The sequence below is a fragment of the Nipponia nippon genome, unplaced genomic scaffold (assembly GCF_047370975.1).
Source record: "Nipponia nippon isolate SJK-2023a ecotype South Korea unplaced genomic scaffold, ASM4737097v1 scaffold_1, whole genome shotgun sequence".
NCBI classification, from domain to species: Eukaryota; Metazoa; Chordata; class Aves; order Pelecaniformes; family Threskiornithidae; genus Nipponia; species Nipponia nippon.
The window spans coordinates 72,601,928-72,622,141 of NW_028262290.1; the positions used below are offsets into that span (position 1 = coordinate 72,601,928).

General features: G+C 39.1%; 1 protein-coding gene across 1 annotated transcript in view; it reads right to left on the bottom strand.

Annotated features, from left to right (window-relative positions):
* Positions 1–1,577: 1,577 nt before the first annotated feature.
* Positions 1,578–20,214, bottom strand: part of INO80C (INO80 complex subunit C) — a 31,601-nt gene continuing 12,964 nt past the window's right edge. The window contains exons 2-5 of the mRNA XM_087759633.1: positions 11,812–11,922; positions 8,823–8,934; positions 7,036–7,103; positions 1,578–2,292 (exon numbers count right to left, since the gene is read on the bottom strand). Of these exons, the coding sequence (XP_087615759.1) occupies positions 2,161–2,292; positions 7,036–7,103; positions 8,823–8,934; positions 11,812–11,922 (423 nt within the window). The 3' untranslated portion in view covers positions 1,578–2,160. The remainder of the gene's footprint in view (positions 2,293–7,035; positions 7,104–8,822; positions 8,935–11,811; positions 11,923–20,214) is intronic.

The following is a 20,214-nucleotide window of genomic DNA, read 5'->3' on the forward strand; positions in this document are numbered from 1 at the left end:
TGCAGTAGAAATTAGCTGAGAAGCAACATCTTAATATACAGCGCAGGAGTGCGAGGAGCACTTCAGATGGTGAGGGAGCCTGGGTTCCTAAACAGTCATTCCCAAAGAATGGTAAAAATATTTGTAGGAGAGAACAAGCTGGTGAAATACGATTTTCTAGGCTGCTGTCTGCTTATTTAAAGCATAAATGATCTTACAGCAGTTCTATGTGTTTTCTTTTCATATCAGTGTTAAGCTTATCTTATAAACACATCTTCAGCACGTAAAGCACGTTAAAAACATCCATTCTAAAAGTCGGATGCAAAGAGAATGTGGCTTGGATGCTTACTGGCATGAAGAGAGATATCCTGTCTTATTCTTTTTTGTTCTGTGATACAGTTGTAGCATTATCTGGTATCCAGGGCTTTGAAGGATCTATTGTAAGCATGTCAAAGACTTTTTAAATTACTTCAGTTTTGTAAATATTAGATCACAAAAACTGAGGAATGAGTCCTGCAGACTTTCATTAAACAATGTGTCCCATTATTGTTTTTCTTGTTTTGGAGTTGAAATTAAACTAGCATTAGTAACACTCTGCATATTTAGTCTTTCAATGAGAAAAAATCTGTTCTAATAATTATCACGTCTATAGAAATGTGCATTCAAGATGCAGCTTAGACATTAACTAGTCACCAATGCCTGCTGCTTGTGCACTCAGAAGAGGTGTCTTGCACAAGATCCCAGTGTCCATGATGGAGCTTGGGTGAGACAGGACTGGCGTCCCATGATCAGTGTCTCACCTCCTTAGCGACCTGGGCAATCCGGGACTAACAAGCTGTGGGACAAGTCTTCCACTTGGCAGTTTTGCACATGGGGAGAGAGCATTCCCACAGCAAGTGGTAACTTGCCTAGCCACCCTTCTGGCTAACACCCACGGGCCCAGAGAGCTAAGGGAGGTAAGTGCCACAGTTACAGGGCAATTGGTGGAGTATGGGCATGAAGGCCACGTGGTTGGAGGCTAGGAATGGCTGAGCCTGAACTTGGAGTCCAGACTAAAACTTGACAAGAGTCTAAGGCTGGGACAAAGATGCAGAAGCAAGAAGACAACAAATCAGCAGCTTGTCATAAGACAGAGGGATAGAAAGAAAGAATGGGCAGAAAACCCTCTGCCCCCTTGCCCCTAGCCTTAGTTTCAGGAAATTATGTTGGCACGTACTCGTCAGCCCTCCCCAGAAAGAGCCGAAACTCTCTTTCAGTCTCCTTCCTCTAAAGGGTGACAACGTTCAGTTGCTATAGGTTATTCTTCTGGTACCTCATGGTGCAAAGGTCAGTGTCCTGACATAGGAGGTCTCACCTTGCTGAAGACCATCTGGGTGTCAGAACATCACTGAACTGTGGAATTCCTGCCTTTTTTAGCATCATTTTTAAAAAGTCTGGGAAATTAGTACTCTTTTGTACTAATTAGTACTAACTAGGAAAGGTAGAAGAATAGTCAGGTTGTCAAATGAAGCACTCAAAAACTACAAAGTGTCAGGATTAAGAGTTACCTGGTGATTTGATTTGATCCTGTTATGCATATTCATTAGGATATTTTAAAAACAAGTTTGAGCCCAACTTTATTTATGCTGACAGTTCTTCAATGCAAATATTTGTGTTAAGCTGTTCATTTCCACAGTGCTCAGTACCTTAAACAGTCATCACAATAGCGGCACTTGCTAGGTATTTTAGCTTCATTTTACAGATAGGACAAAATTCTTCATAGCCAAGTGGCAAGTGCATCTGGCAAGGCAGGTTGAGAAGTTGGGATATCTTGGTACCTTTTCCTTAAATCAAATGACTGTTTCTTCTGAGCCAGAGCAGTACATAAACTATACAGGGTGGAGATGAAATCCTGCCTCTACAGAAATCAATATAACTCAGACATTATGGTGCAGATACGTATCCTTAAGGTCTAAGTTATTCTGTTCACCAAACCAAATTGCTTACAAATTGGCAAACTAACAAATATCAGCATTTATCAAAATTAAATCCATATGTTCTGCAAATCCATGTATCATCAACTACTTCCAGATGTAAATATCCATGGATAGTTTTAAGGAACCTCAGTCCCGCAGTCAGTTTCCATCATGATTCTCAAAATTAGAGCTGTTCACAAGCAATATACAACAGTATTTGGTCTCTTCAGGAAACAATACTGGTTGCTTTCCTTAGAGCCAGGTATCCTGTAACCACATCTGAAGGGAGCATCCGAATATAGGCAAATTCTTCAATAGTACTAAATCTCAGCTTGCTCTGGGGATCTGTGTAATTTGCCTGAAAAAGAAACAATGGCAGAGACACTATTCAAAGAACATCTCGAAAAAGAATGCTAAAAAAGCTGTCTAATTACAGGACCACAAAACAGCAAATTTCTTTTCCCAGTAACAGCACTGCTGCTCTACCATGTGACCAGAAGCTTGTACTTTTTTCTTTCTCCTTGTGTCAGAACTTAGGAGAAGTTAACAGACCCCTATAAAAATCACATTAGAAATGCATTAAACATAACAGAGGGCTGAAATAGTTTCATACAAAACACAGTGCAAAGAAATTCCTCAACTCTCTAAACTCACCCTAGCAACTCTGTGCCTTGTGCAGTCTCTCACACGGCAGCTCTCCAAAGAGTCAGGCTGCTGCCAATAAATTACCCACAAAGAGGCTGAATTATGGGTGCTCTGATAGCTTTGGACTGATTTTCTCTTCCTGCATACAACTTAGCTTTTAATTTACTTTAAAGTGGTTGTTAAAGCAAGGGTGTCTCAGCTTATGGTTCTGTGACTGAACTGATAAGAAATTTGAACTTGGCGTTGTGCTTTCCTACAGACGCCTGCTTTCAGGATAGCAGCCTGGCCAGCTAACCCTGGGCTACGCTTGTATCCCCTGCTATATTTGGACCCTGGGTGCCTGGGAGCGGTGCCAGTTTCCTCCCATCCTCTCCCCTTCCCTGTTGCCACAGAAACCTTGAGCTCTGATGAGCTTGGGGGCAGCGCAGGAGGCTGGGCTGGAAGAAGGCAGGCTTCAGGGTATTGCCTCTCCACCTTCAGCCTCCAGGACAACCAGCATTGAATTACCAGGTGCCTGCCAAGGCTCTGAAAGTGTCTTCTGCACCTTTCTTTAACAGGAGTTGGTGGCAGGCTGCAAGGCACAGGCAGCTGAGATCCCTTAAGACATTGCTACTAAAACAGAAAAGGCTAGGAAGAGCTGGAGCATCCCCCCCATCCATACTGTTGAAGTGCAGAGGCCTCTGCCATTTTTATGTTGGAAAGGATCTGTTGACCGTGGTAACAATCCAGTTAATCGTCTGGCCTGATAAGACTTAGCAGAAAATTAAGTGTTATTTGTAGCTTGTTTCTTTAGAAAGAAATGCTACAAGGTTAATTAAATGCAGTCAGCTAACAGTCAAACCATCAATTCATTTTCAAACAAATGGCAAAGTTAGGACATTAGGAGTAAATTATCCCTGGTGGTAACTTCATGGCTACAGCAGGTATAAATTTATTTTTATTTCACACTTTAAATCTGGCCTCATGTATCTAAGAAAAAGCTAACAGAGTAGACTGCTTTTCAAATGTGCATGATTCTGTAATAAACTAGCCACGCAGTATCAGCAATCTGTGTTGCGCACCAGTCTAGGTTAAAAATATTATGGCAGTTCTTCACCGTTCTGATACTTTGTATTGGGCTGTACTGTTTGCACACGCTAGTGCGTGGCAACTAGCCATTTATGCCATGACTTCAGTCTGAAACCAAACTTTACCTCTACTTCAGCAATAATTAAAACAGAATAGAAAAGTGAAGTAAGGTGACTTTGCAAAGAAAAAACTTTGTCATGTTTAGAAACCAAGTCAAAGGCTACAGATACATGCTCTTTAAATACAATAGATTAGTTATCTCAATCTGTTTCTATAGTAACAAGGCTGATCCACTTTCAGAAAAGGAAGAGAAATATAAACATTTGAAGGTTTGGGGTTTTCTTAATCTGCTTTACAATAAATTACTTTGTTTTGCATATTAAAATATCTAAATACTCATCTTGCAAGTTTGCAAAGAAAGTTTTATTTTGCAGTGTCAATATAGTAGATAATAGCTTTTGAATTTTAGGCTGCCTTACAAATATAAATTGGCCGCTCTGCTTAGACCATTGGTAAATTTAATTCCATTTGTGTTACACACAGAAAGAGAAGAGGATAAGCAGAATTTACTTGTGGCATTTAATATAACTGCAGGTATACCAATGAGGTTGTTTTAATACACTTCTCTTTTTTTGTACCTGCTAGACCATTTAATTTCCCTAAATTGGTAATGCTAAGGAATTTATTTTACTTTTTTTTTTCCTGTGGGGAATCCAGCATTCCCATACAAAATATATTCTTACACAAATGCTTTCAGATTTTACACAGAAAATACAAAGACATTTTTCTTATACTAGATTTCTAAAATATTCTATTACCCCACATATCTTCCTACTAGGAAGTGACCTTGGAAATAAATTTAGTGCTTCTTATGAAACATTTCTGTCTTAGCAATTTAAAAGAAATGCTGTCTCAGTTATCTTAATAAAAAAGATTCTTTTAAACACAGTATTTTTGTCATAGTCTGGAGAAACCTTGCAGGCCAGGTAAAATAGAAAACCTGACTCACGATGCAATTAGAGAATGGAAAATTAAGAAAAAAAAAAAGAAAGTGGAAAGACAAAAAGGGAAACAAAAGCAGCATGAATGGATTCATATAGAAAAGAGACTATTTATACTGAGCTAGAATAGTTAAAGTCCATAAATCACTGATGGAAAGGAGGAGCTGGTAAAGAAAAACTGAGGAACTGAAAGAAAGACTCTTATTTCCTATGGCTAAACTGACTCTTAGCTGGTAGGGACACGGTCTTCACTCACATCTATAACCTGCATCGTCATCTCGCTCTAGGTGCAACGACTGGCTAGTTTTGAAATGCATCAAAGGCCAGTGCTGGAAAGCATTATTTGGTTCCTTGGAGATGGGTCAGTGAAAGGGACTTATGCCCTTATGCTGTCTGCCCCACATAAGCACCTTGCAGGTCAGAGATGTTGCTGCAACATTAATAACACCTGGTGTGAATGCTACTAATACTTGCAAAGCAACTGTAAGGAGAGAGGATAGGAAACAGATGAACACCATTAAGTGACCCAGTATGGATTTTTTGCTATTTTCATGAAATCTGCTCACTATTATTTCAAATGTCCACCTATCCCCCCTTCCTCCATCCACTGCATCTTTATACAGAGTAGGGGTATTTATGCAAAGTTCCTTACTCAACTGACCCCTGCTCCTTGTCTGAAAACAAGTTGCTATTATATCAAAACAATACTGTTAAAAGTACAAGACTCTAAGTCTGCCTGGCTGGAGGGAGTTATTTTCCCTGGGTTTGTGAGCAGTCTCTTCCATTTGCTGTCTGCCAGATCATCTACGAGGGAGATGTTGCTTTCCCATTCCCTCGTGAACACCAAGGGTGACCAGGCTTGATCCAAGCAACCCACTCCATTTCCAAATCATGCTCAAAGGCACAGGCTGGAAACATGCCACTTCCTAGGCGCTTTATTTAAATGTGTTACTTAAAAAATGAAAAAGTCAAAGAAAACATACGTTGCCAAATCAAGAACTCAAATGGTAGGATGTGTGGGATTACAGTTGGTGCTATAGCTATTCTTTGGTCCCTTGCACTGTGTATCCACTATAAGGAAGTCCTCAATTAAGTGCTCACCCATTTTTTTTTCCCCAATGGGGACTTTCACTTAATTCAGTGTACAGAATGCAAGGTGCTGTGTTAACCTGCGTCAACATAACAAATGTGTATATTTACAGGCATCTCTATGAGGTGATATCAACCCTGTGAAGCGGGCTAGTGCCCTGGGCATGAGAAGCAGATTAAACTGGGGAAGGGACCCAGAAATTCTGTCTAAGGCTGTAGAACGTTACAAAGTTGTCATTATTGTAGTTATTTAGTGTAACCATTACTTAACACATTTTCTAGTTCAAAATACAACATTCCCATTCATTTCAATTGTAATAAATGCATAGGCTTCTACAAAATAAATCACTGGGGGCTGAAGGTAAAAAGTGAAAAGATATGCTGTTACTAACACCTGTTTTGTTTTAAGTAAAATTATTCGTGTCACATAGGAACAGTGTCAGCAGCAGATACAAAATTTTTGTTGGGCAGAATTCAATGACTTTCCTCCTGTTCGGTGCCAACAGAATCTCTGGGGAATTCAGGTGCCAAATTGTAACTACTGAGACTTTTTGGAGCATGTGCAAACTGTATCTATGTCAAATGTGTTTTTTTTTTTCCTTTTCTTTTTCTTTTTTCTTTAAAAAAAAAACAACATGTAAAAGAGCCCATCTGTGACACACAGGCTATATATCTGCCAAAGTCCAAGTTCCAGCTCTGAAGCATGGGAGTATTTGAAATTCTCAAAAGTCCATGCCAAGTGTCTGTTTCAGGCTGATCTGTTTGAGGGAAAGTTTGAGAGTAATGATAACAAGATTATTTTTTTTTTTAACCTGGGTCAATCAATATAATTTTGCCTAATCTCATTCTTGGAAATTGCTGAGCTATCTTTTTGAAACTTTCTCTAAAAGATATAATGAAATAAATCAGCCTCAGGCAAACACTCAGCATGGAAAGTTTCAGTCTGTGTGGTTAAAGCTTGGCAAAGTTAGGAGTCATGGAGACTGTGGGCCACCAGCTTTCACTGTAACAGTGTAAAGAATCAGAAATGATGGGGACCAATGCAGACTCTACAGCTGGGAGAGTGGTGTAACACGAGCCACCTGGCAGGACAAGGTATTTAATCTGTCCTGATATCTATTAACAACCTAAGGATTTTGTGATGTAGTGACAGTATTTGGGGTTTGGCCCTAAATCACTGGACAACTATTAAGCATGAGGCTGAACAGGAATCTCAGCAAGTACAGCTTTTACAAAAGCATGCACCAACTTTATTTCATTGTGGAAAGTGAGATGAAGAGAAAAATAAAATAACTTACCGGAAGTCCTGAAATGTCTGAATATTTCTTGGCAGGCTTAAAGGAAGGAGGAGCATCAATATTAAAATCTAGAGAAAAACAAAGTGATAAATTCAGTGTGCTATATATATTTTAAAACGCAAACCCAAAATGTAAATAGGTAACAATACTTCCTTAAAATGCTGCCTTTACTTTCTGAGGTCTCTCTTAACTAGCAGCACTAAGGCAAAGAAATATGAAGCAGAATTACCTTTGAAAACATTTAGCCTGTTAGCACTGTAAACAACAGCCTGATTTTGCTCACCTTGCTAAATAAGAGTTCAGTAAGCAGAACTGCCCTCCCCAAAAGGAAAAATGCAAGAGAGCTATTTGAAATGTGTTGGTGTCTTCCAAGTCTTAATGAATTCCCTTGCAGTCAGTTATTTGCAAAGAACAGTCATTATCATATGCATGGTGTATGTTAAGACCACTCAAGATTGCAGCTCTGAAACACTATAATCCAGAAAAGCAAAGTAATCTTTTAAATCAGTTAAATCTTTAAGCATGTACCACTTTAAGCCCAGTCAATGACCTAGAAAATTGTCTTGAATGTTTAAATTAAATGATGGAAATTGCTGTTCTTTGGTGCCCTTTAGATAGCAACTCTCATTCATAAATATTTTCAATATACAGTTGGTATGTTTATGTAGTTAAATCCCCAATTTTGGATGTTTACAAAAATATCTTGTACCTGGCTCATTTCTTTCCTCCTTCCTGATGTCCCTTGCACCTCATTCAGATGCTATGATCAGTTCAAATGCTACATGCATATCAAATTTCTAACTCATCATCTCATAATTCAAAAGACATTAATGCCACAGACAGCTGGTTTTAAATATGTAACTGAATTTCTTCTCCCACCTTCTTAAAAAAAGGCTGTAGGTTTATTGTTGCAAACAGAACATAATAGAAATAGCAACATCAGCAGATCGTCAGTTACAATAGCCAGGAACACACAGCAGTCTGCTTTTTTCTGTAACAGTTGCGTCTAAAACACTTCAAAAAATGGCAAGCTATTTTTGGACAAAGCACCAAGTCTGACAAAAACTAAATGCATATGCTCAATTCTGAGATGCCTCCACTTGCTCAAGTGAAATCTGAGGATCACATTCTGTCTCCAGCTACGTTCAACAGTATCCTACTTTACGAGTACACTTGAAGTGTATCTAGATTAAGACCACTGCTGTAACTCTGTTCCTGTAGATGCACGCCAGCTAGCTGTAATCAGGACTGCTAATAGTGTAGTTTCAGCTGTGCTGAACTAAATAGAGAACGTAGGATTTAAATCTCCCAAGAATCTAGGATAAGAAGCTGGATAGGAAGCTTGGGCTGAGGTCTAAGCTACTGCAGGTATATGGCTTAGCAGAATCTATTTGAAAGTAGTTCAGATATAGCTAATCAAGCAGCAGCCACCTGTCAGAAGACATTTGGGGTGTATGCAGAGGTGGAGGCTCCTCAGCAGTGAAGAGGGGACAAAAACCTGATGGGAATAAGGAGTTTCTGACCTGGTTCGGATATATACATTTCCTTTATTAAACTCTGTCCCTAAATGTATTTGAACTTTCTCACAATACTCTGAATTATTTGCTTCCCCCTACTTTCCACTTAGGGCGGGCCAGTGTGATTGGACTAGTCTTAAATGTACTACTGGACCCTATTCAAGCAGGCTACTGCATGCACTGATGAAATAATTTAGGTTTGTTTTAAAGAAAGATATCTGTGTGGATTTTATTATTTATAAATACATGCAAAGTGTCTAAGCAGCTTACAGCTAGGATCATTCAGTTGCCATGGCAATGCCCTTTCAGAAGCAAGAATTTGTTTTAGGTTCTTCCAAGTTCTGTTCTTCTTGCCAGCTGCTGCTCCACCAATGCCGGAGTGCTAGAATTAAAAATATGGTGTTTAGAGAAAAAATAAATAAAGAATACTATTTCAGAGTGTGACAATTCTATTTCATAGTCTTTCTGATACGTCTCATCTTGTCATGAACCATTTGTTATCCTCACTTATTTCATCAGCAGGCTAATATATGGTACACTTTAATCTTGGCTGCAAGAAAAACAAAGCTTTTTGGACTGTGTCAAAGCTACTATGTTTAGGATTAACTGAAGGAAATGAAAATCTGCTTTTTACATGGAAATAGAAAATCAATGTGGTGAGGTTTAGCCTGAGATTACAGAATTCTGTATGTACTTCCCATCGTATTAGAACTTATTACTATGAAGTTATGTCGAAAATTGTGATTACACAGCTAAATTTTCTCTCTCCTTTTTATGGCACATTACAGGTGCAGCTCTAGCTCTTGTAAATTATCTGTGACTGTAGAAAACACAACTGATCTTGCAAAATGTAATGAATACTATGAGAAACTTTCTGGAAATTTTATTTTTCTTTCAAAGGATAGAAGACAGAAGAATAGAAAAAGAGCAATAAAGAGAATGTTGGCTGCCAAGACAATTTTGCATTTTGAAAGGTACACTAATGGAAGGCTTGCCACAGGTACTATAATGGTAGTTTCAGTTATCAAATGTGACTGCTACAGAGTAATTTATTTATGTCTCTCCAGAGACAGAAGCTGCACAACATACTGTACTACTTCTAAATGATCAAAGGACACAGATTTACAGCTTTACTTCAGAAAAGAAAATGTTCTTATGACTGGGGAGTTGTTGTTATTTCTGTTAATAATTACTACCTGCCACATCAGTCTCATCAAAGCTCAGCAAAGTTCTGCAAACACAGTTCTGCTGTGATTGGTTTATAAATTAGCCTGTTAAATTGCTGAGAATAATAGGAAGAAGGATTCAATGGGAAAGCTTTTTTCTGTAGACATAAGGTATATTCAGAAAAGATGTTCATGTGATGATGATATATCGGGTTTTGGCAATGGATATCCAACAGAGAAAGCACATGCAAATGTTTCTCTGAGAGTAACACCTTAGTAATCTAGAGATCATTGGAAAATAGAGACTGCTGGAATATAAGATGAAAATAGATGTACTACCACATTACTAATTCAAATTCATTACATGAATTCTCCCCCAAATCACTGCATAATGCCTTTTTCTTCAGTAATTTGGTTTCTCAAAAGCAACTATTGGGTTTATATGAACTTATGTCTCCTAGGAACGGGGCTGAGTATCACCTCACATACCTACAATCAAAAGGCAATGACTGCCAAGCGCAAATGAACCAAGCTACCTCTGCACTTGTGAAGTTCAGGGAAAGCTGGAGCTAGGACAGGTGGAGCTATTCATTGCTCTACGCAATTGTCAGAAGGTCGTCTTCCCCTTCCCTGTCGCCAGGGATGCAAATTCTATTCAGGAAGTTTAGAAAAAAGGTAATTTCCTCCTTCTTCTCTGCTTTTAAGTCTATCCTCTGCAGTGAGCTAATGGTTCAAATTTGGGTATATTTATGAGACACAGATATTAATTGATTTATTTTCTTCCTTTTAAGGTAAATTAGGCTGGAAGGATGCAAAAAGTCATCCAAATTTTTACCACCTGCTCATACCAACAAAAAGCTAGTTAAAACTCAATACCTTTCGTCTCAAATTAGTTACTGTATCGGGGAGGACAATTTCATGTTTTTACTATAACTGCCTATTATTTCTGCAGCAGTTGCCAAAGGCCCTGTACATTCATTATTATTTTAAGCATTCAGACATTAGTATTGCCTCTTTGGAAATGGTGATGTCCCTCTAAGAACTGAAGGATCAGCACAAGGCTTCATGGCTATTTAAATCCTATATGGAAGCTACATGGATGGAATGCCTCTGGTGCAAACGGAGCTTTTCCAATAAGCCCCATTGCTCAAAGACGCTGGCGCTCACTGGAGGATTAGAATGAGCAAAGTATACAGTCGTTTGAATGCCCCTCTCATGACAGAAGTCGTCTGCAAAGCATAGAGCAACTCGCAAGTCAGAGATTAATTTTATACCCCCTGCCAAACCTGTGCTTAGTGAGCTGTGCGACGCCTGATTACTCAGTTTTTATGCTGTGGGATATTGTATCTTATTCATACAGAATGAAATCTGGGATAAAATCCTTCTTTCTAAGTACTGGCTTAGGACCAGCAGTCTGAGAAGTTTGCTTGTCTAGAAAGCATTTGTACAGTGTGCCAATGAATTGGCCCTGGCACAGCAAAGATAAAAAGACAGTAAAAGCAAACCCAGCAGTGACAGCATTACTAGCTGTAGTCTTCCTTCACCTTCTGCCCCAATTTAAACCTCACGGAGCATTTGCTTCTAAATCTAGCAATTACTGGAAGAACAGACACCACAGGTCTGTTACAGTTTCAGGGACCAGGAGAGGAGCAAAATGCCAGCTGCTAATGACTCCCTGGCTGATTTCTAGTTCAATTGTTTTGCAGCCTGTCTTGGCTAGAAACTGGGAGATGGGATTCCTACATTCACAGTGGTATAAATTATTTCTCTCTAGATGTGGTAGTTTGTGAGGTACTACGCAATAAAACTTCTGCACTTACCTTAATCTAGCAGGTTTTCTGACTCTGTTCCAGAATTGAATATAATAGTTCTGCCTCTGGACCAATGCCATTTGCATGCTATTATATAGTGTGCACTTTGGACCATAGTGTGGCATGGACTTGAGGTGAACTTCTTAAAAATTGCCGACCTTTTATTTGGCTGTTAAGCTGGCTTTCTTAATATTTACATTAGCAATATGGTTCAATAGAATCCTAGTTAAATGTTTTATTTGAAGAGTTTAGAATTTCAAATTGTTAATATAATATACTTACGATGAAGTTTGGATCTTTAAATGGTAATGGCTTGACAGTTGTTTCCACTGATCCTGTGCTGGAGTCTGTGTTCAGAAATTTGTTTTCATTCATGGCCTCTCCACCTGCACTCTGAAGAAAAAATACAATCTTACCGCGTGTTACTCTCAGCAAGTTTAACCGGAGACAGAGCCGTCTGCTGTATTACCTAGCTGTTGCCTTTTTAGCCCTTCTATCTCTTTTGAACCTTTAAAGATGTTGCATGCCAACAGTGGGGAAGCATGAAACAGAACATTTGTCAAGCAATTTACAATTGACACATAAAGGGGAGGAGGGGAATAGAGTGGCCAAAGCCTACTGAGTAGAAACAGCATCGGGTTTATTTCAGTATTAATGAAAGCCATCTCTATAAAGTGCAAGAAAGCACGTGAAACCAGGAACAGCAGAAATGTACGTTTGATTTGTTTCAGAATGTTTGGTATTAGAGCATTAACAGGAATACATAAAATTTATAAAAAGTTTCTTGTTAAGGTTCTAAAGAATAACTGATTAATCAGTTTATTCTCCATATTTGGCGTCAATTATGCCTGAGTGAGGACTGAAGGGGAAAAGAAGATTTTACTTATTTTTCTATACAAGCCTCACAAAATCTACATTGGTACTAGTTGGTGTTTTCTAGGCTTTTCTTTACGGTTTATTTATTTAGCAGGAAGAGCAGTTGGAGAAGGTGTGTGTGTGATTGGAAAGCTAAAAAAGTTGTGTGGCAGTCTAAACAATTTCTGATAGTTCTGCCTGGCTGAGTCTATGTTGGTTTTTTATTTCGCGAGCGCCCTGTAAGTCTCCACACTACGTACATAAATGTTCCTCGTGAAATCCTGATCCATACTGAAGCCAATGAGAAGTTTGCCATTGAGTCTGGCAGTTCAATCAATAGGATTTCATACCTAGATTCTTTTTTCTTGAAGAACAAAAAGCTTGGCTAAAAGCTAAATCAATATTTACTGAATGGGTGGTTAAAATGTTTCTTTACTTTACCTTCATACAGATAATACTTAGAACAAAAAAAAGTTTTCCTGTGAAAACCTGCACTGCAAAACCTCCTGTGTTGATACAATACTCCTTTAAGTAGGAGAAAAAGGATCATTATTATTAGTGAATTATGGGAGTACCTCCAGAAACTGAGACTATATAGCAAAGACCATGATTCAGCATATCCTTCTCCATGTGATTACAAGGGAAGTGTTTGTATTCTTAACTACATGCATAAGTAATTACAGGATTTGGAACTAGGCAAGTTGAACTCTTCTTTGGGGAAATACATCAGTTATTCAACAGTGCCTTTTTTTAACATAGCAAAGAGAGGCCTTAAATATTCAAAGTATGGTGTAAAGAAGCATTCAAGTAACGTAGTCACATTTCCAGTGTCTTATTAAAATGTATGAATAGAGATGATCTATTTTCAAAAACAGTCAGTCCTCTGTAAGCTCACAGTACAGGGGATACCGCCATAACAACATCAGTGGAAGCAGCATTGAAGTCTGTAGCTTAAACTTGATTCTTCCCTTGCCGAGGACAACATTAAAAGGCAGTGACTGTCACAGAAACAGAAGAAATGCAGATGGATGTTCAGAAACATGTGCATTATGTGGCAGTGAGCAGAGAAAATAATATCTTCAGCAATCCTGAGTAAAGTGGCTTTATACAATGAGTTGCTAGGTTTCAAACTATATTCCTGCACATGTATGCTTGCAGCACTTCAGATTTCAGCAGCAAACATTAAAATCAATCTTGAGAAAGACAAGGCTTGAGATACAAGATTATTTTTGATTAATAAATTGTCTCTGATACTGCTCATTATCAGTGTAAATTCTGTAAGTGGAGGAATCGGCACTCACAGTTATTCTTCAAAGCATTCTCACCTTTTATTTGGTACCATTTGGTTGGTTTTAAATCCAGTCCCACAGTTTTTTATTAATTGCTTTATCACTTTTGCCCCTTCAGTGATCTTCTCCTAAATATTCTGTTGTTTATGAAACAGGTTTTGAGTAGCATTTCAACAATATCTCGAAACAGTATCTAATATTTTGATACAGAGCAGATAAAAATGGTTTATCGGTAAAGGGGAAGAAGCTTCCTTATACATATAGTCCTTAATTTCTGCAGCTGGGTGCATTTACATATTACATTCACTGCCTTCAGTGCGTTTTTCTGTGTGGATTCAGTGCTAATCTTGCTGGTGCATTGGGAAGGAAAGAAAGGAACTGCTCGTGGCAGGACAATTCCTGAATGTAAATTCTACACGTCGTTTCTTTTCCGGACCACTCCCTAAGGGATTTCAGGTATTAGAGCTGCTAAGAGTCAGGATAACTCATGTTACGAGCCAGATGTTAACTTGGTTTGTGCTAGCATCCCTTGCACAGTGGCAGAGGCAGCAGGACCCGGAGCAGCAGCTGCTGCTTTTCTGGGCCGTGTGGACACCCAAGCCATCCTGCAGTCCCACTGAGACGTAACACCAGCAGGAGCTTCTGGATCTGTCATGGACAGTTTGAGAGCAGGGGTCTCCACTCCAAGGCGAAGGGTGCAGGCTGGTGTGCAGGACTGTAAAGCAGCTTGCACACCACAGTGGCAGGCAATTGATACCATGATTTCAGAGCCCTGTGATAGACTGGGAAGCAAACAGCACTGAGTACTATGATCCCAGTTAAATGGCTGGGAACTGAGATAAAGACACACTGGTAGAGGCATGCCAGTTCCCTCACTCAGCATTGCTTGTATGGAAATTCTGATTTTTAGCAGTAGCAATAGTACTATGGAAAAGAGGTACTCAGCTAACGTGCTTTTCTTTCTGGAAAAACATTAAAGAGTTGAGTAGAAGCACTGCTTCCAGAATAATGTGCTACTGCACAGCGCAGTGAACTCCGTCCGGCAAGTACAGAGCTTTGAAATGCTCTTTCCTTGCAGCCTGCAGAAGTCTCAGCTGGTATCCTCAGCACTTTTTCAGCCACAAACTGAAAGCGTCTCAACAATCTACAGATCTGCCCAACCTATGTTTTAAAATGCCAGGATTTAAAGCACAAGAAACACCATTTAATGTTTCAGGTTTGTTTTTTGAAAGTTGTTTTAAAGGCAGGGGTGGAGATGCCAAATGAATTTTAACCAATATGGATCTACCTTGGTACTGCAAAAAGCCATGTTTCCTGAAAGTGAATAATACAGTGACAGTACCACACATTATTTACAGCCTGCAAGAAGATTCCTCAGTGAACAATTACTGTACAGTAAAGGTAATCTTTAACTTTTAACATCAGTTGAACAAATCTCTCCCAAATGTGCTTTTTTGCTTGGTCGTTTAGTTCGGAAGATAGTTCATTCTCCACTGCCATGTGTCAGGGCAAACAAACAGGAATGAATTGAAATCCCCTTTGTAGCCCTACGAAGTGCTGGTGGTCCCGTGAGCGCAGCGAGGAAGCGCCTGTCGCCGGGGGACGTGTACTGCTCAATGTGCGCTGTAACCTGAAGTCACGCGTGGGGTAACTTCCCCTTCCTGCCCAACTCACCACCAGCCCCCAGCACGTTTTCTCTACCCAGCCAGTCTCTCGGCTAACTTCCTCACCCCCAGTGTCCTAGGGCAACCCCAAATGCTTTGCAGTAGGGCTAGAAAGAAAGTGTAACCGTGGGCTGAAACTCTCGATATCTTCTTTAAAGCTTCTTTTTAACTGGTCCTGTAATGTAAACATCCTTCATGGGGAGCTCAAGATACACTTCAAGGAGAGAGACAGTGAAGCAGCTTTTAATGTGCACTTCATAACTAAATTCTGTCTTTTAAAAGGTGGTTTCTGTAACTAGGGCTACTGGGAATTTGTGCTAGAATAGTCAATAAGCAGTCTGTAGTCCTCCATAGGCTGTTGAAGATTATAACAACAGACTTTGGAGTGGCTTTACATTTACAGGGTACATCTGCACTGGCAAATGAAGCTGTGATTTCAGTACAGCTGAACATGCTTACGCTAGTTTTACCCTAAATAACAATAAAAACACTGCAGTAAAGACTGCAGCTAGGCCATCAGCAACTACGTTCATCCTTTCCCATCGACTCTTGTCTGGCTGTTAGCCTCCACAGAAGTCCATGCTGCCGCCACTTCTCCTGTTACCTCCTCCTCCCGGTACCCTCCTCAGCCAGGCGCAGGCCAGCCTTCACTGGAACGGCACGTTTTAAAAGTTGTAGACAGTGGGTCGAAGGCTTCTTATAGGACCACTTGTGCAATTTTATTCCATCTATAAAGTTGCATTTATGTGCTTTAGCTGAATTTTAACTACAACCACAGTGTGACAGGTTGGCAACCTCTATCCCTCCTGGGATAGACGGGAGCAATAGTGAGGGGTGCTGCTTCTTTTTTGCATTTCTTTTCACAGGAGCATCTATCAAGTATTCAGTGCATCCCAGCTGGGTGGGACACTGTCCTCCCTGTTATGTGCTAGGACCTGGTGACAGTCACCAAGTGAGGAAGCTGGCTGAGGACTTCACTCAGTTAGAAGACAGCAAAAATTCGAGAAAGAGTGAAGACCTGCAGCAAACACTTGGGAGTCCTAAGAGGTTTGTTGTAAGAGCAGCCAAGCCTGGGGAAGAGACCTGAGCTAAGCTTCGCTACCTTAACACTGGTTTCTTTTGAATAAAGCCAAACCCCAGGAATGAGCCTAGTTTGGACCCTACTGTATATGCTGTCTGTACTGGGAGAAAACACACATTGGGAGGCTGCCTATTCACATACTACTTTCAATCTTAGGTTTTGGTAGATCTATTAATTTTTTCAACATATTCTGTTCCAAATTCCCTACCGCAGATGTATTGGTTTTCACAGGATTTCCAAAGATTGCTCCATCTGTCTGGTTTTATTTAGGGAGAGGACAAGCAAAACTTGTAGACCATGGAAGCTAAACTCTTTGTTTTGGCTATTTCTAGGCAGAATCAGCATTGTCGGGTTTGGGATGGGTGTCTGTGATGGGACTAAATACCAGGTGGAATTAGCTTGTTATGAAAGTGCTTGTCTGAATCATCATTCCTTTTTTTTCCCCCACCAAGGATGAAAACTGCATAACAGAATAACTGATATATGCTGAAATATCATTTCTTACCTATTTACTTTTGGATTATATTCTATAATGTTTTTTCATTCTTTTAGACTAACAGGATTTTATGAAGTATAAAAAACATAAAAAAATATGAAACATAAAAGTCAAAGACGTAGATTTGTGCATTTCTGGTATCCCATCACTGCACACCATGCATGACATGGCTTAGAAAAAAAATGGATTTGCACATCATTGAAAGTACACTACGATCGTTAGCGGCCATTCTCACTAGATGTTACAGTTTTACATGGTAAAACAGAGTTTAAAAATAGAAGGTAAACCAAAACAGTGTGTTGGTAAAGCAAAACTTAAATGCATAAATAAATTCTGTAAGAACTGGAAAGGGAGTTTCTAGTTTAAGGGAGCAAAAACAATACTGTAAACATTGATTTTCTCTGTCTGTTTTGTTTTCTGCAAATCATTCATTCGTTAGTTTTAACAGTATAGTGAATACAGCAATTGTAGATGAAGGTTATTACATATGTAGTTTTTTGGTTTGGTTTTGCTTCTGCATTCAGTATTTCTGATACTCTGGCTTTGTCTTACAGTGATGACTAGGGGGGTTGTATGTCACTAGTGAAAAATAAGTAATAAGAGGGGACTGGTTCTAAATCAAGCCCTCACACTTGGTGATAACTTTGCCCCAAGCACCCAATTTGGCTTGCTGAGGAACCCACTTGTCTCCAACCTTTGTATGTGAAGTTTAATAAATAGTTTAAATTATTTTTACTTGCTTTTGGCAGCTGATTTTCATAATCACAATAATACCACAATGACATTTTTAATTTCACTGACACAGTTGTTTGAACTCCGCCTCAATAATGGTATATGTCTAATTATTCCTGTAGTAGGTTACTTCTAAAGCAGCAATATCCAACTTGTAGCAACTTACTCAGCTTTTAGCTGTAAGTTCTGTGACATCCTGATGAAGCTGTGGCATGCAGCCAGGGAAGAAGATGGTAATTTATAAAATAGATGGATAGTACCTGTATTTTCACCAATTACAGTGAGTGAGAATGCCACGTGGAAACAAGAGCACGAATGCCACTAGATGACAGCAGCGATGATACAAGCAGACTTTTCAGAATTGGGAGTAGACTTGGGAGTGTCAGCTCTTTAACAGAGTCCCAACTAATACTGCTCATACTGGAACATATATTAAGCTGTTTGATTAATATATTAGCTCTCACTGTATAACAAGCCTGGCACAGGCTCTTGCACATTCTGAATATTTAATTCATTTAACTTTGCATGATGACATGACGGGAGCCATTAAAACTTGAACACGTACACTCTGGCAGACAAAAAGGCAGCTCTTTACATTGCTGGGAAAAATTCACAGAGAAAGGTGTCAGAATTAGACATGCTTTAGCTCCAGTTAAAATGATAGCTAAAAAATTTCTCATCACCAATGTTATTAGCATAGTGTATTTCTGAAAGCAAACTCACTGAAGATTCAATAACAATGTATGACTGAAGAAATAGCACTCTCTTGAACAAGATTAACTCTCTCCATGCCTGTGACAGAAAGGTTTGCTGGAAAGACTTACTCAGCCACATGCATAAACGTGTCTTAACCATCTGGTTGCATTTTACTGGTTCTTGGATTCAGCAGGAATAACTTTTTCCCTCTTCCTTTCCACTCACTAAAACGAAGCCCAATACAATTTCCCCAGCCTTTTGTCTCTCAGCACTCTGGTACACGGTAGCATTTTAGGAATGTTCTCCTTTCACAGAAGGTCCTACCTTATTTTGGGGTAGGACAAAAAATATTTCAACTTGAAAATATTAAATGCCAGGAAGGAAAAAAAAATATGCAAGATTAGCATATTCACAGCAAATTTTATTCCACGGGGTACTGAAAAACTCAATTTGCTAAACAGAAAAACTGAGTAGTAGCCAGCTGAAAACAGGTATTACGTGCAGTGCAGATCAATGTCCTTGATTTCAAGCAGCTAGTAGGGTGGGCAAGCCAGTCATCCATACAGTGTAAAGTGGGAGTAAATCCATTTAAGTCAATGGGTTTCATCATTGCCAACTCATCTTAAAAGACAAGCTTTCTGGTACAGGTTTCTGCTTCCATTGACATCAAAAGTACATCTCCCAAATGCCCAACAACAAAAATATTTTTGTTTAAATTGCCACATTGTCCTCAGATGCTGCTGCTGCTTTCACTTATAAAGAAAGCTGCAGGAAGGTTGTTAAAAACAAACATAACAACACAAAACTTGAAATTAGATTGTTGAATTATTATAATAATAGTTTATAATTCCAAGTACATGTCACTAAACGTACTTCAGCTTCTTCTAAGCATTCCTCAGAGGACTTCTGAGTCACGTGTCAAACTACTTTTCTATGTGAGACTTAGAAACTCTGCCCTTCCTAAAGCAACAGTTCTTTCCCTTTAAGTTGCTGAGTATTCCCCCTGAGCATCAAGAGTTAATCAACTATGCAAATTAACTCCAAACATATGGCTAAAATTTAGAAATAATCTTGCCTGTTGGGTGTGTAAGAGGGAGGAGGGAGGTGTTTGAAGCAGGACATGGAAAATGTTTCAATTGCAATCCAAATAAATAAAGATAATACATAAAGATACATATGCTGTCCAGAAAGCAACCTGTGCATTATGCTTTCGAACTTCTACGCTGCTGTTTTGAGGTGAGTTAAAATATCTTACATTCCAACTGCCTTAGAAAGGCTGAATAAAATTTTACTCATGCACTAAAAGATTGGATTGTCACAAAGTGATGGATGGCTTTTCTATGTTCTCTGTAAGGCATTTCAATACCATAGACTCCAAGTGCTCTTGATTAAAAGGCGACATTCTCATTTAGGGTCCTGTCACTGCCTGAGCTTCAAACCATTATCATTCACCTGCACTGGTGCTTCCAGTGACAAAATACTTACCAAAATGTATAAAATACTAATTACTTTAGTCACTTTGATAGAGGTATAAAACACCCTAAAGCAAAGCTCTATTATGCTGTGTGAGGGTTTGAATTCAAAATTAAAAATGCAGCCAAAGGGAGAATAAGATTTTAATTACATTCCCCACCTCTCAAACATGTCTTGAAAACCTAGGGGAAAAAGACCTAGCAATTTCATGACACAAGAACTCCCTTCTTACTGGTACTGCCCACTTAAGGAAAAAAAAAAAATCCAGAAAAACTCAAGTTTACTTTGTTCTCTTCAAAATTATTAAACTTTCAAACACAGAAAGAGACTAACAAGCTTCAATAAAAAGCTTTGATTTCCTCTCAAGAGATTTCAGATGCCAAACATGTTTTTTCACTT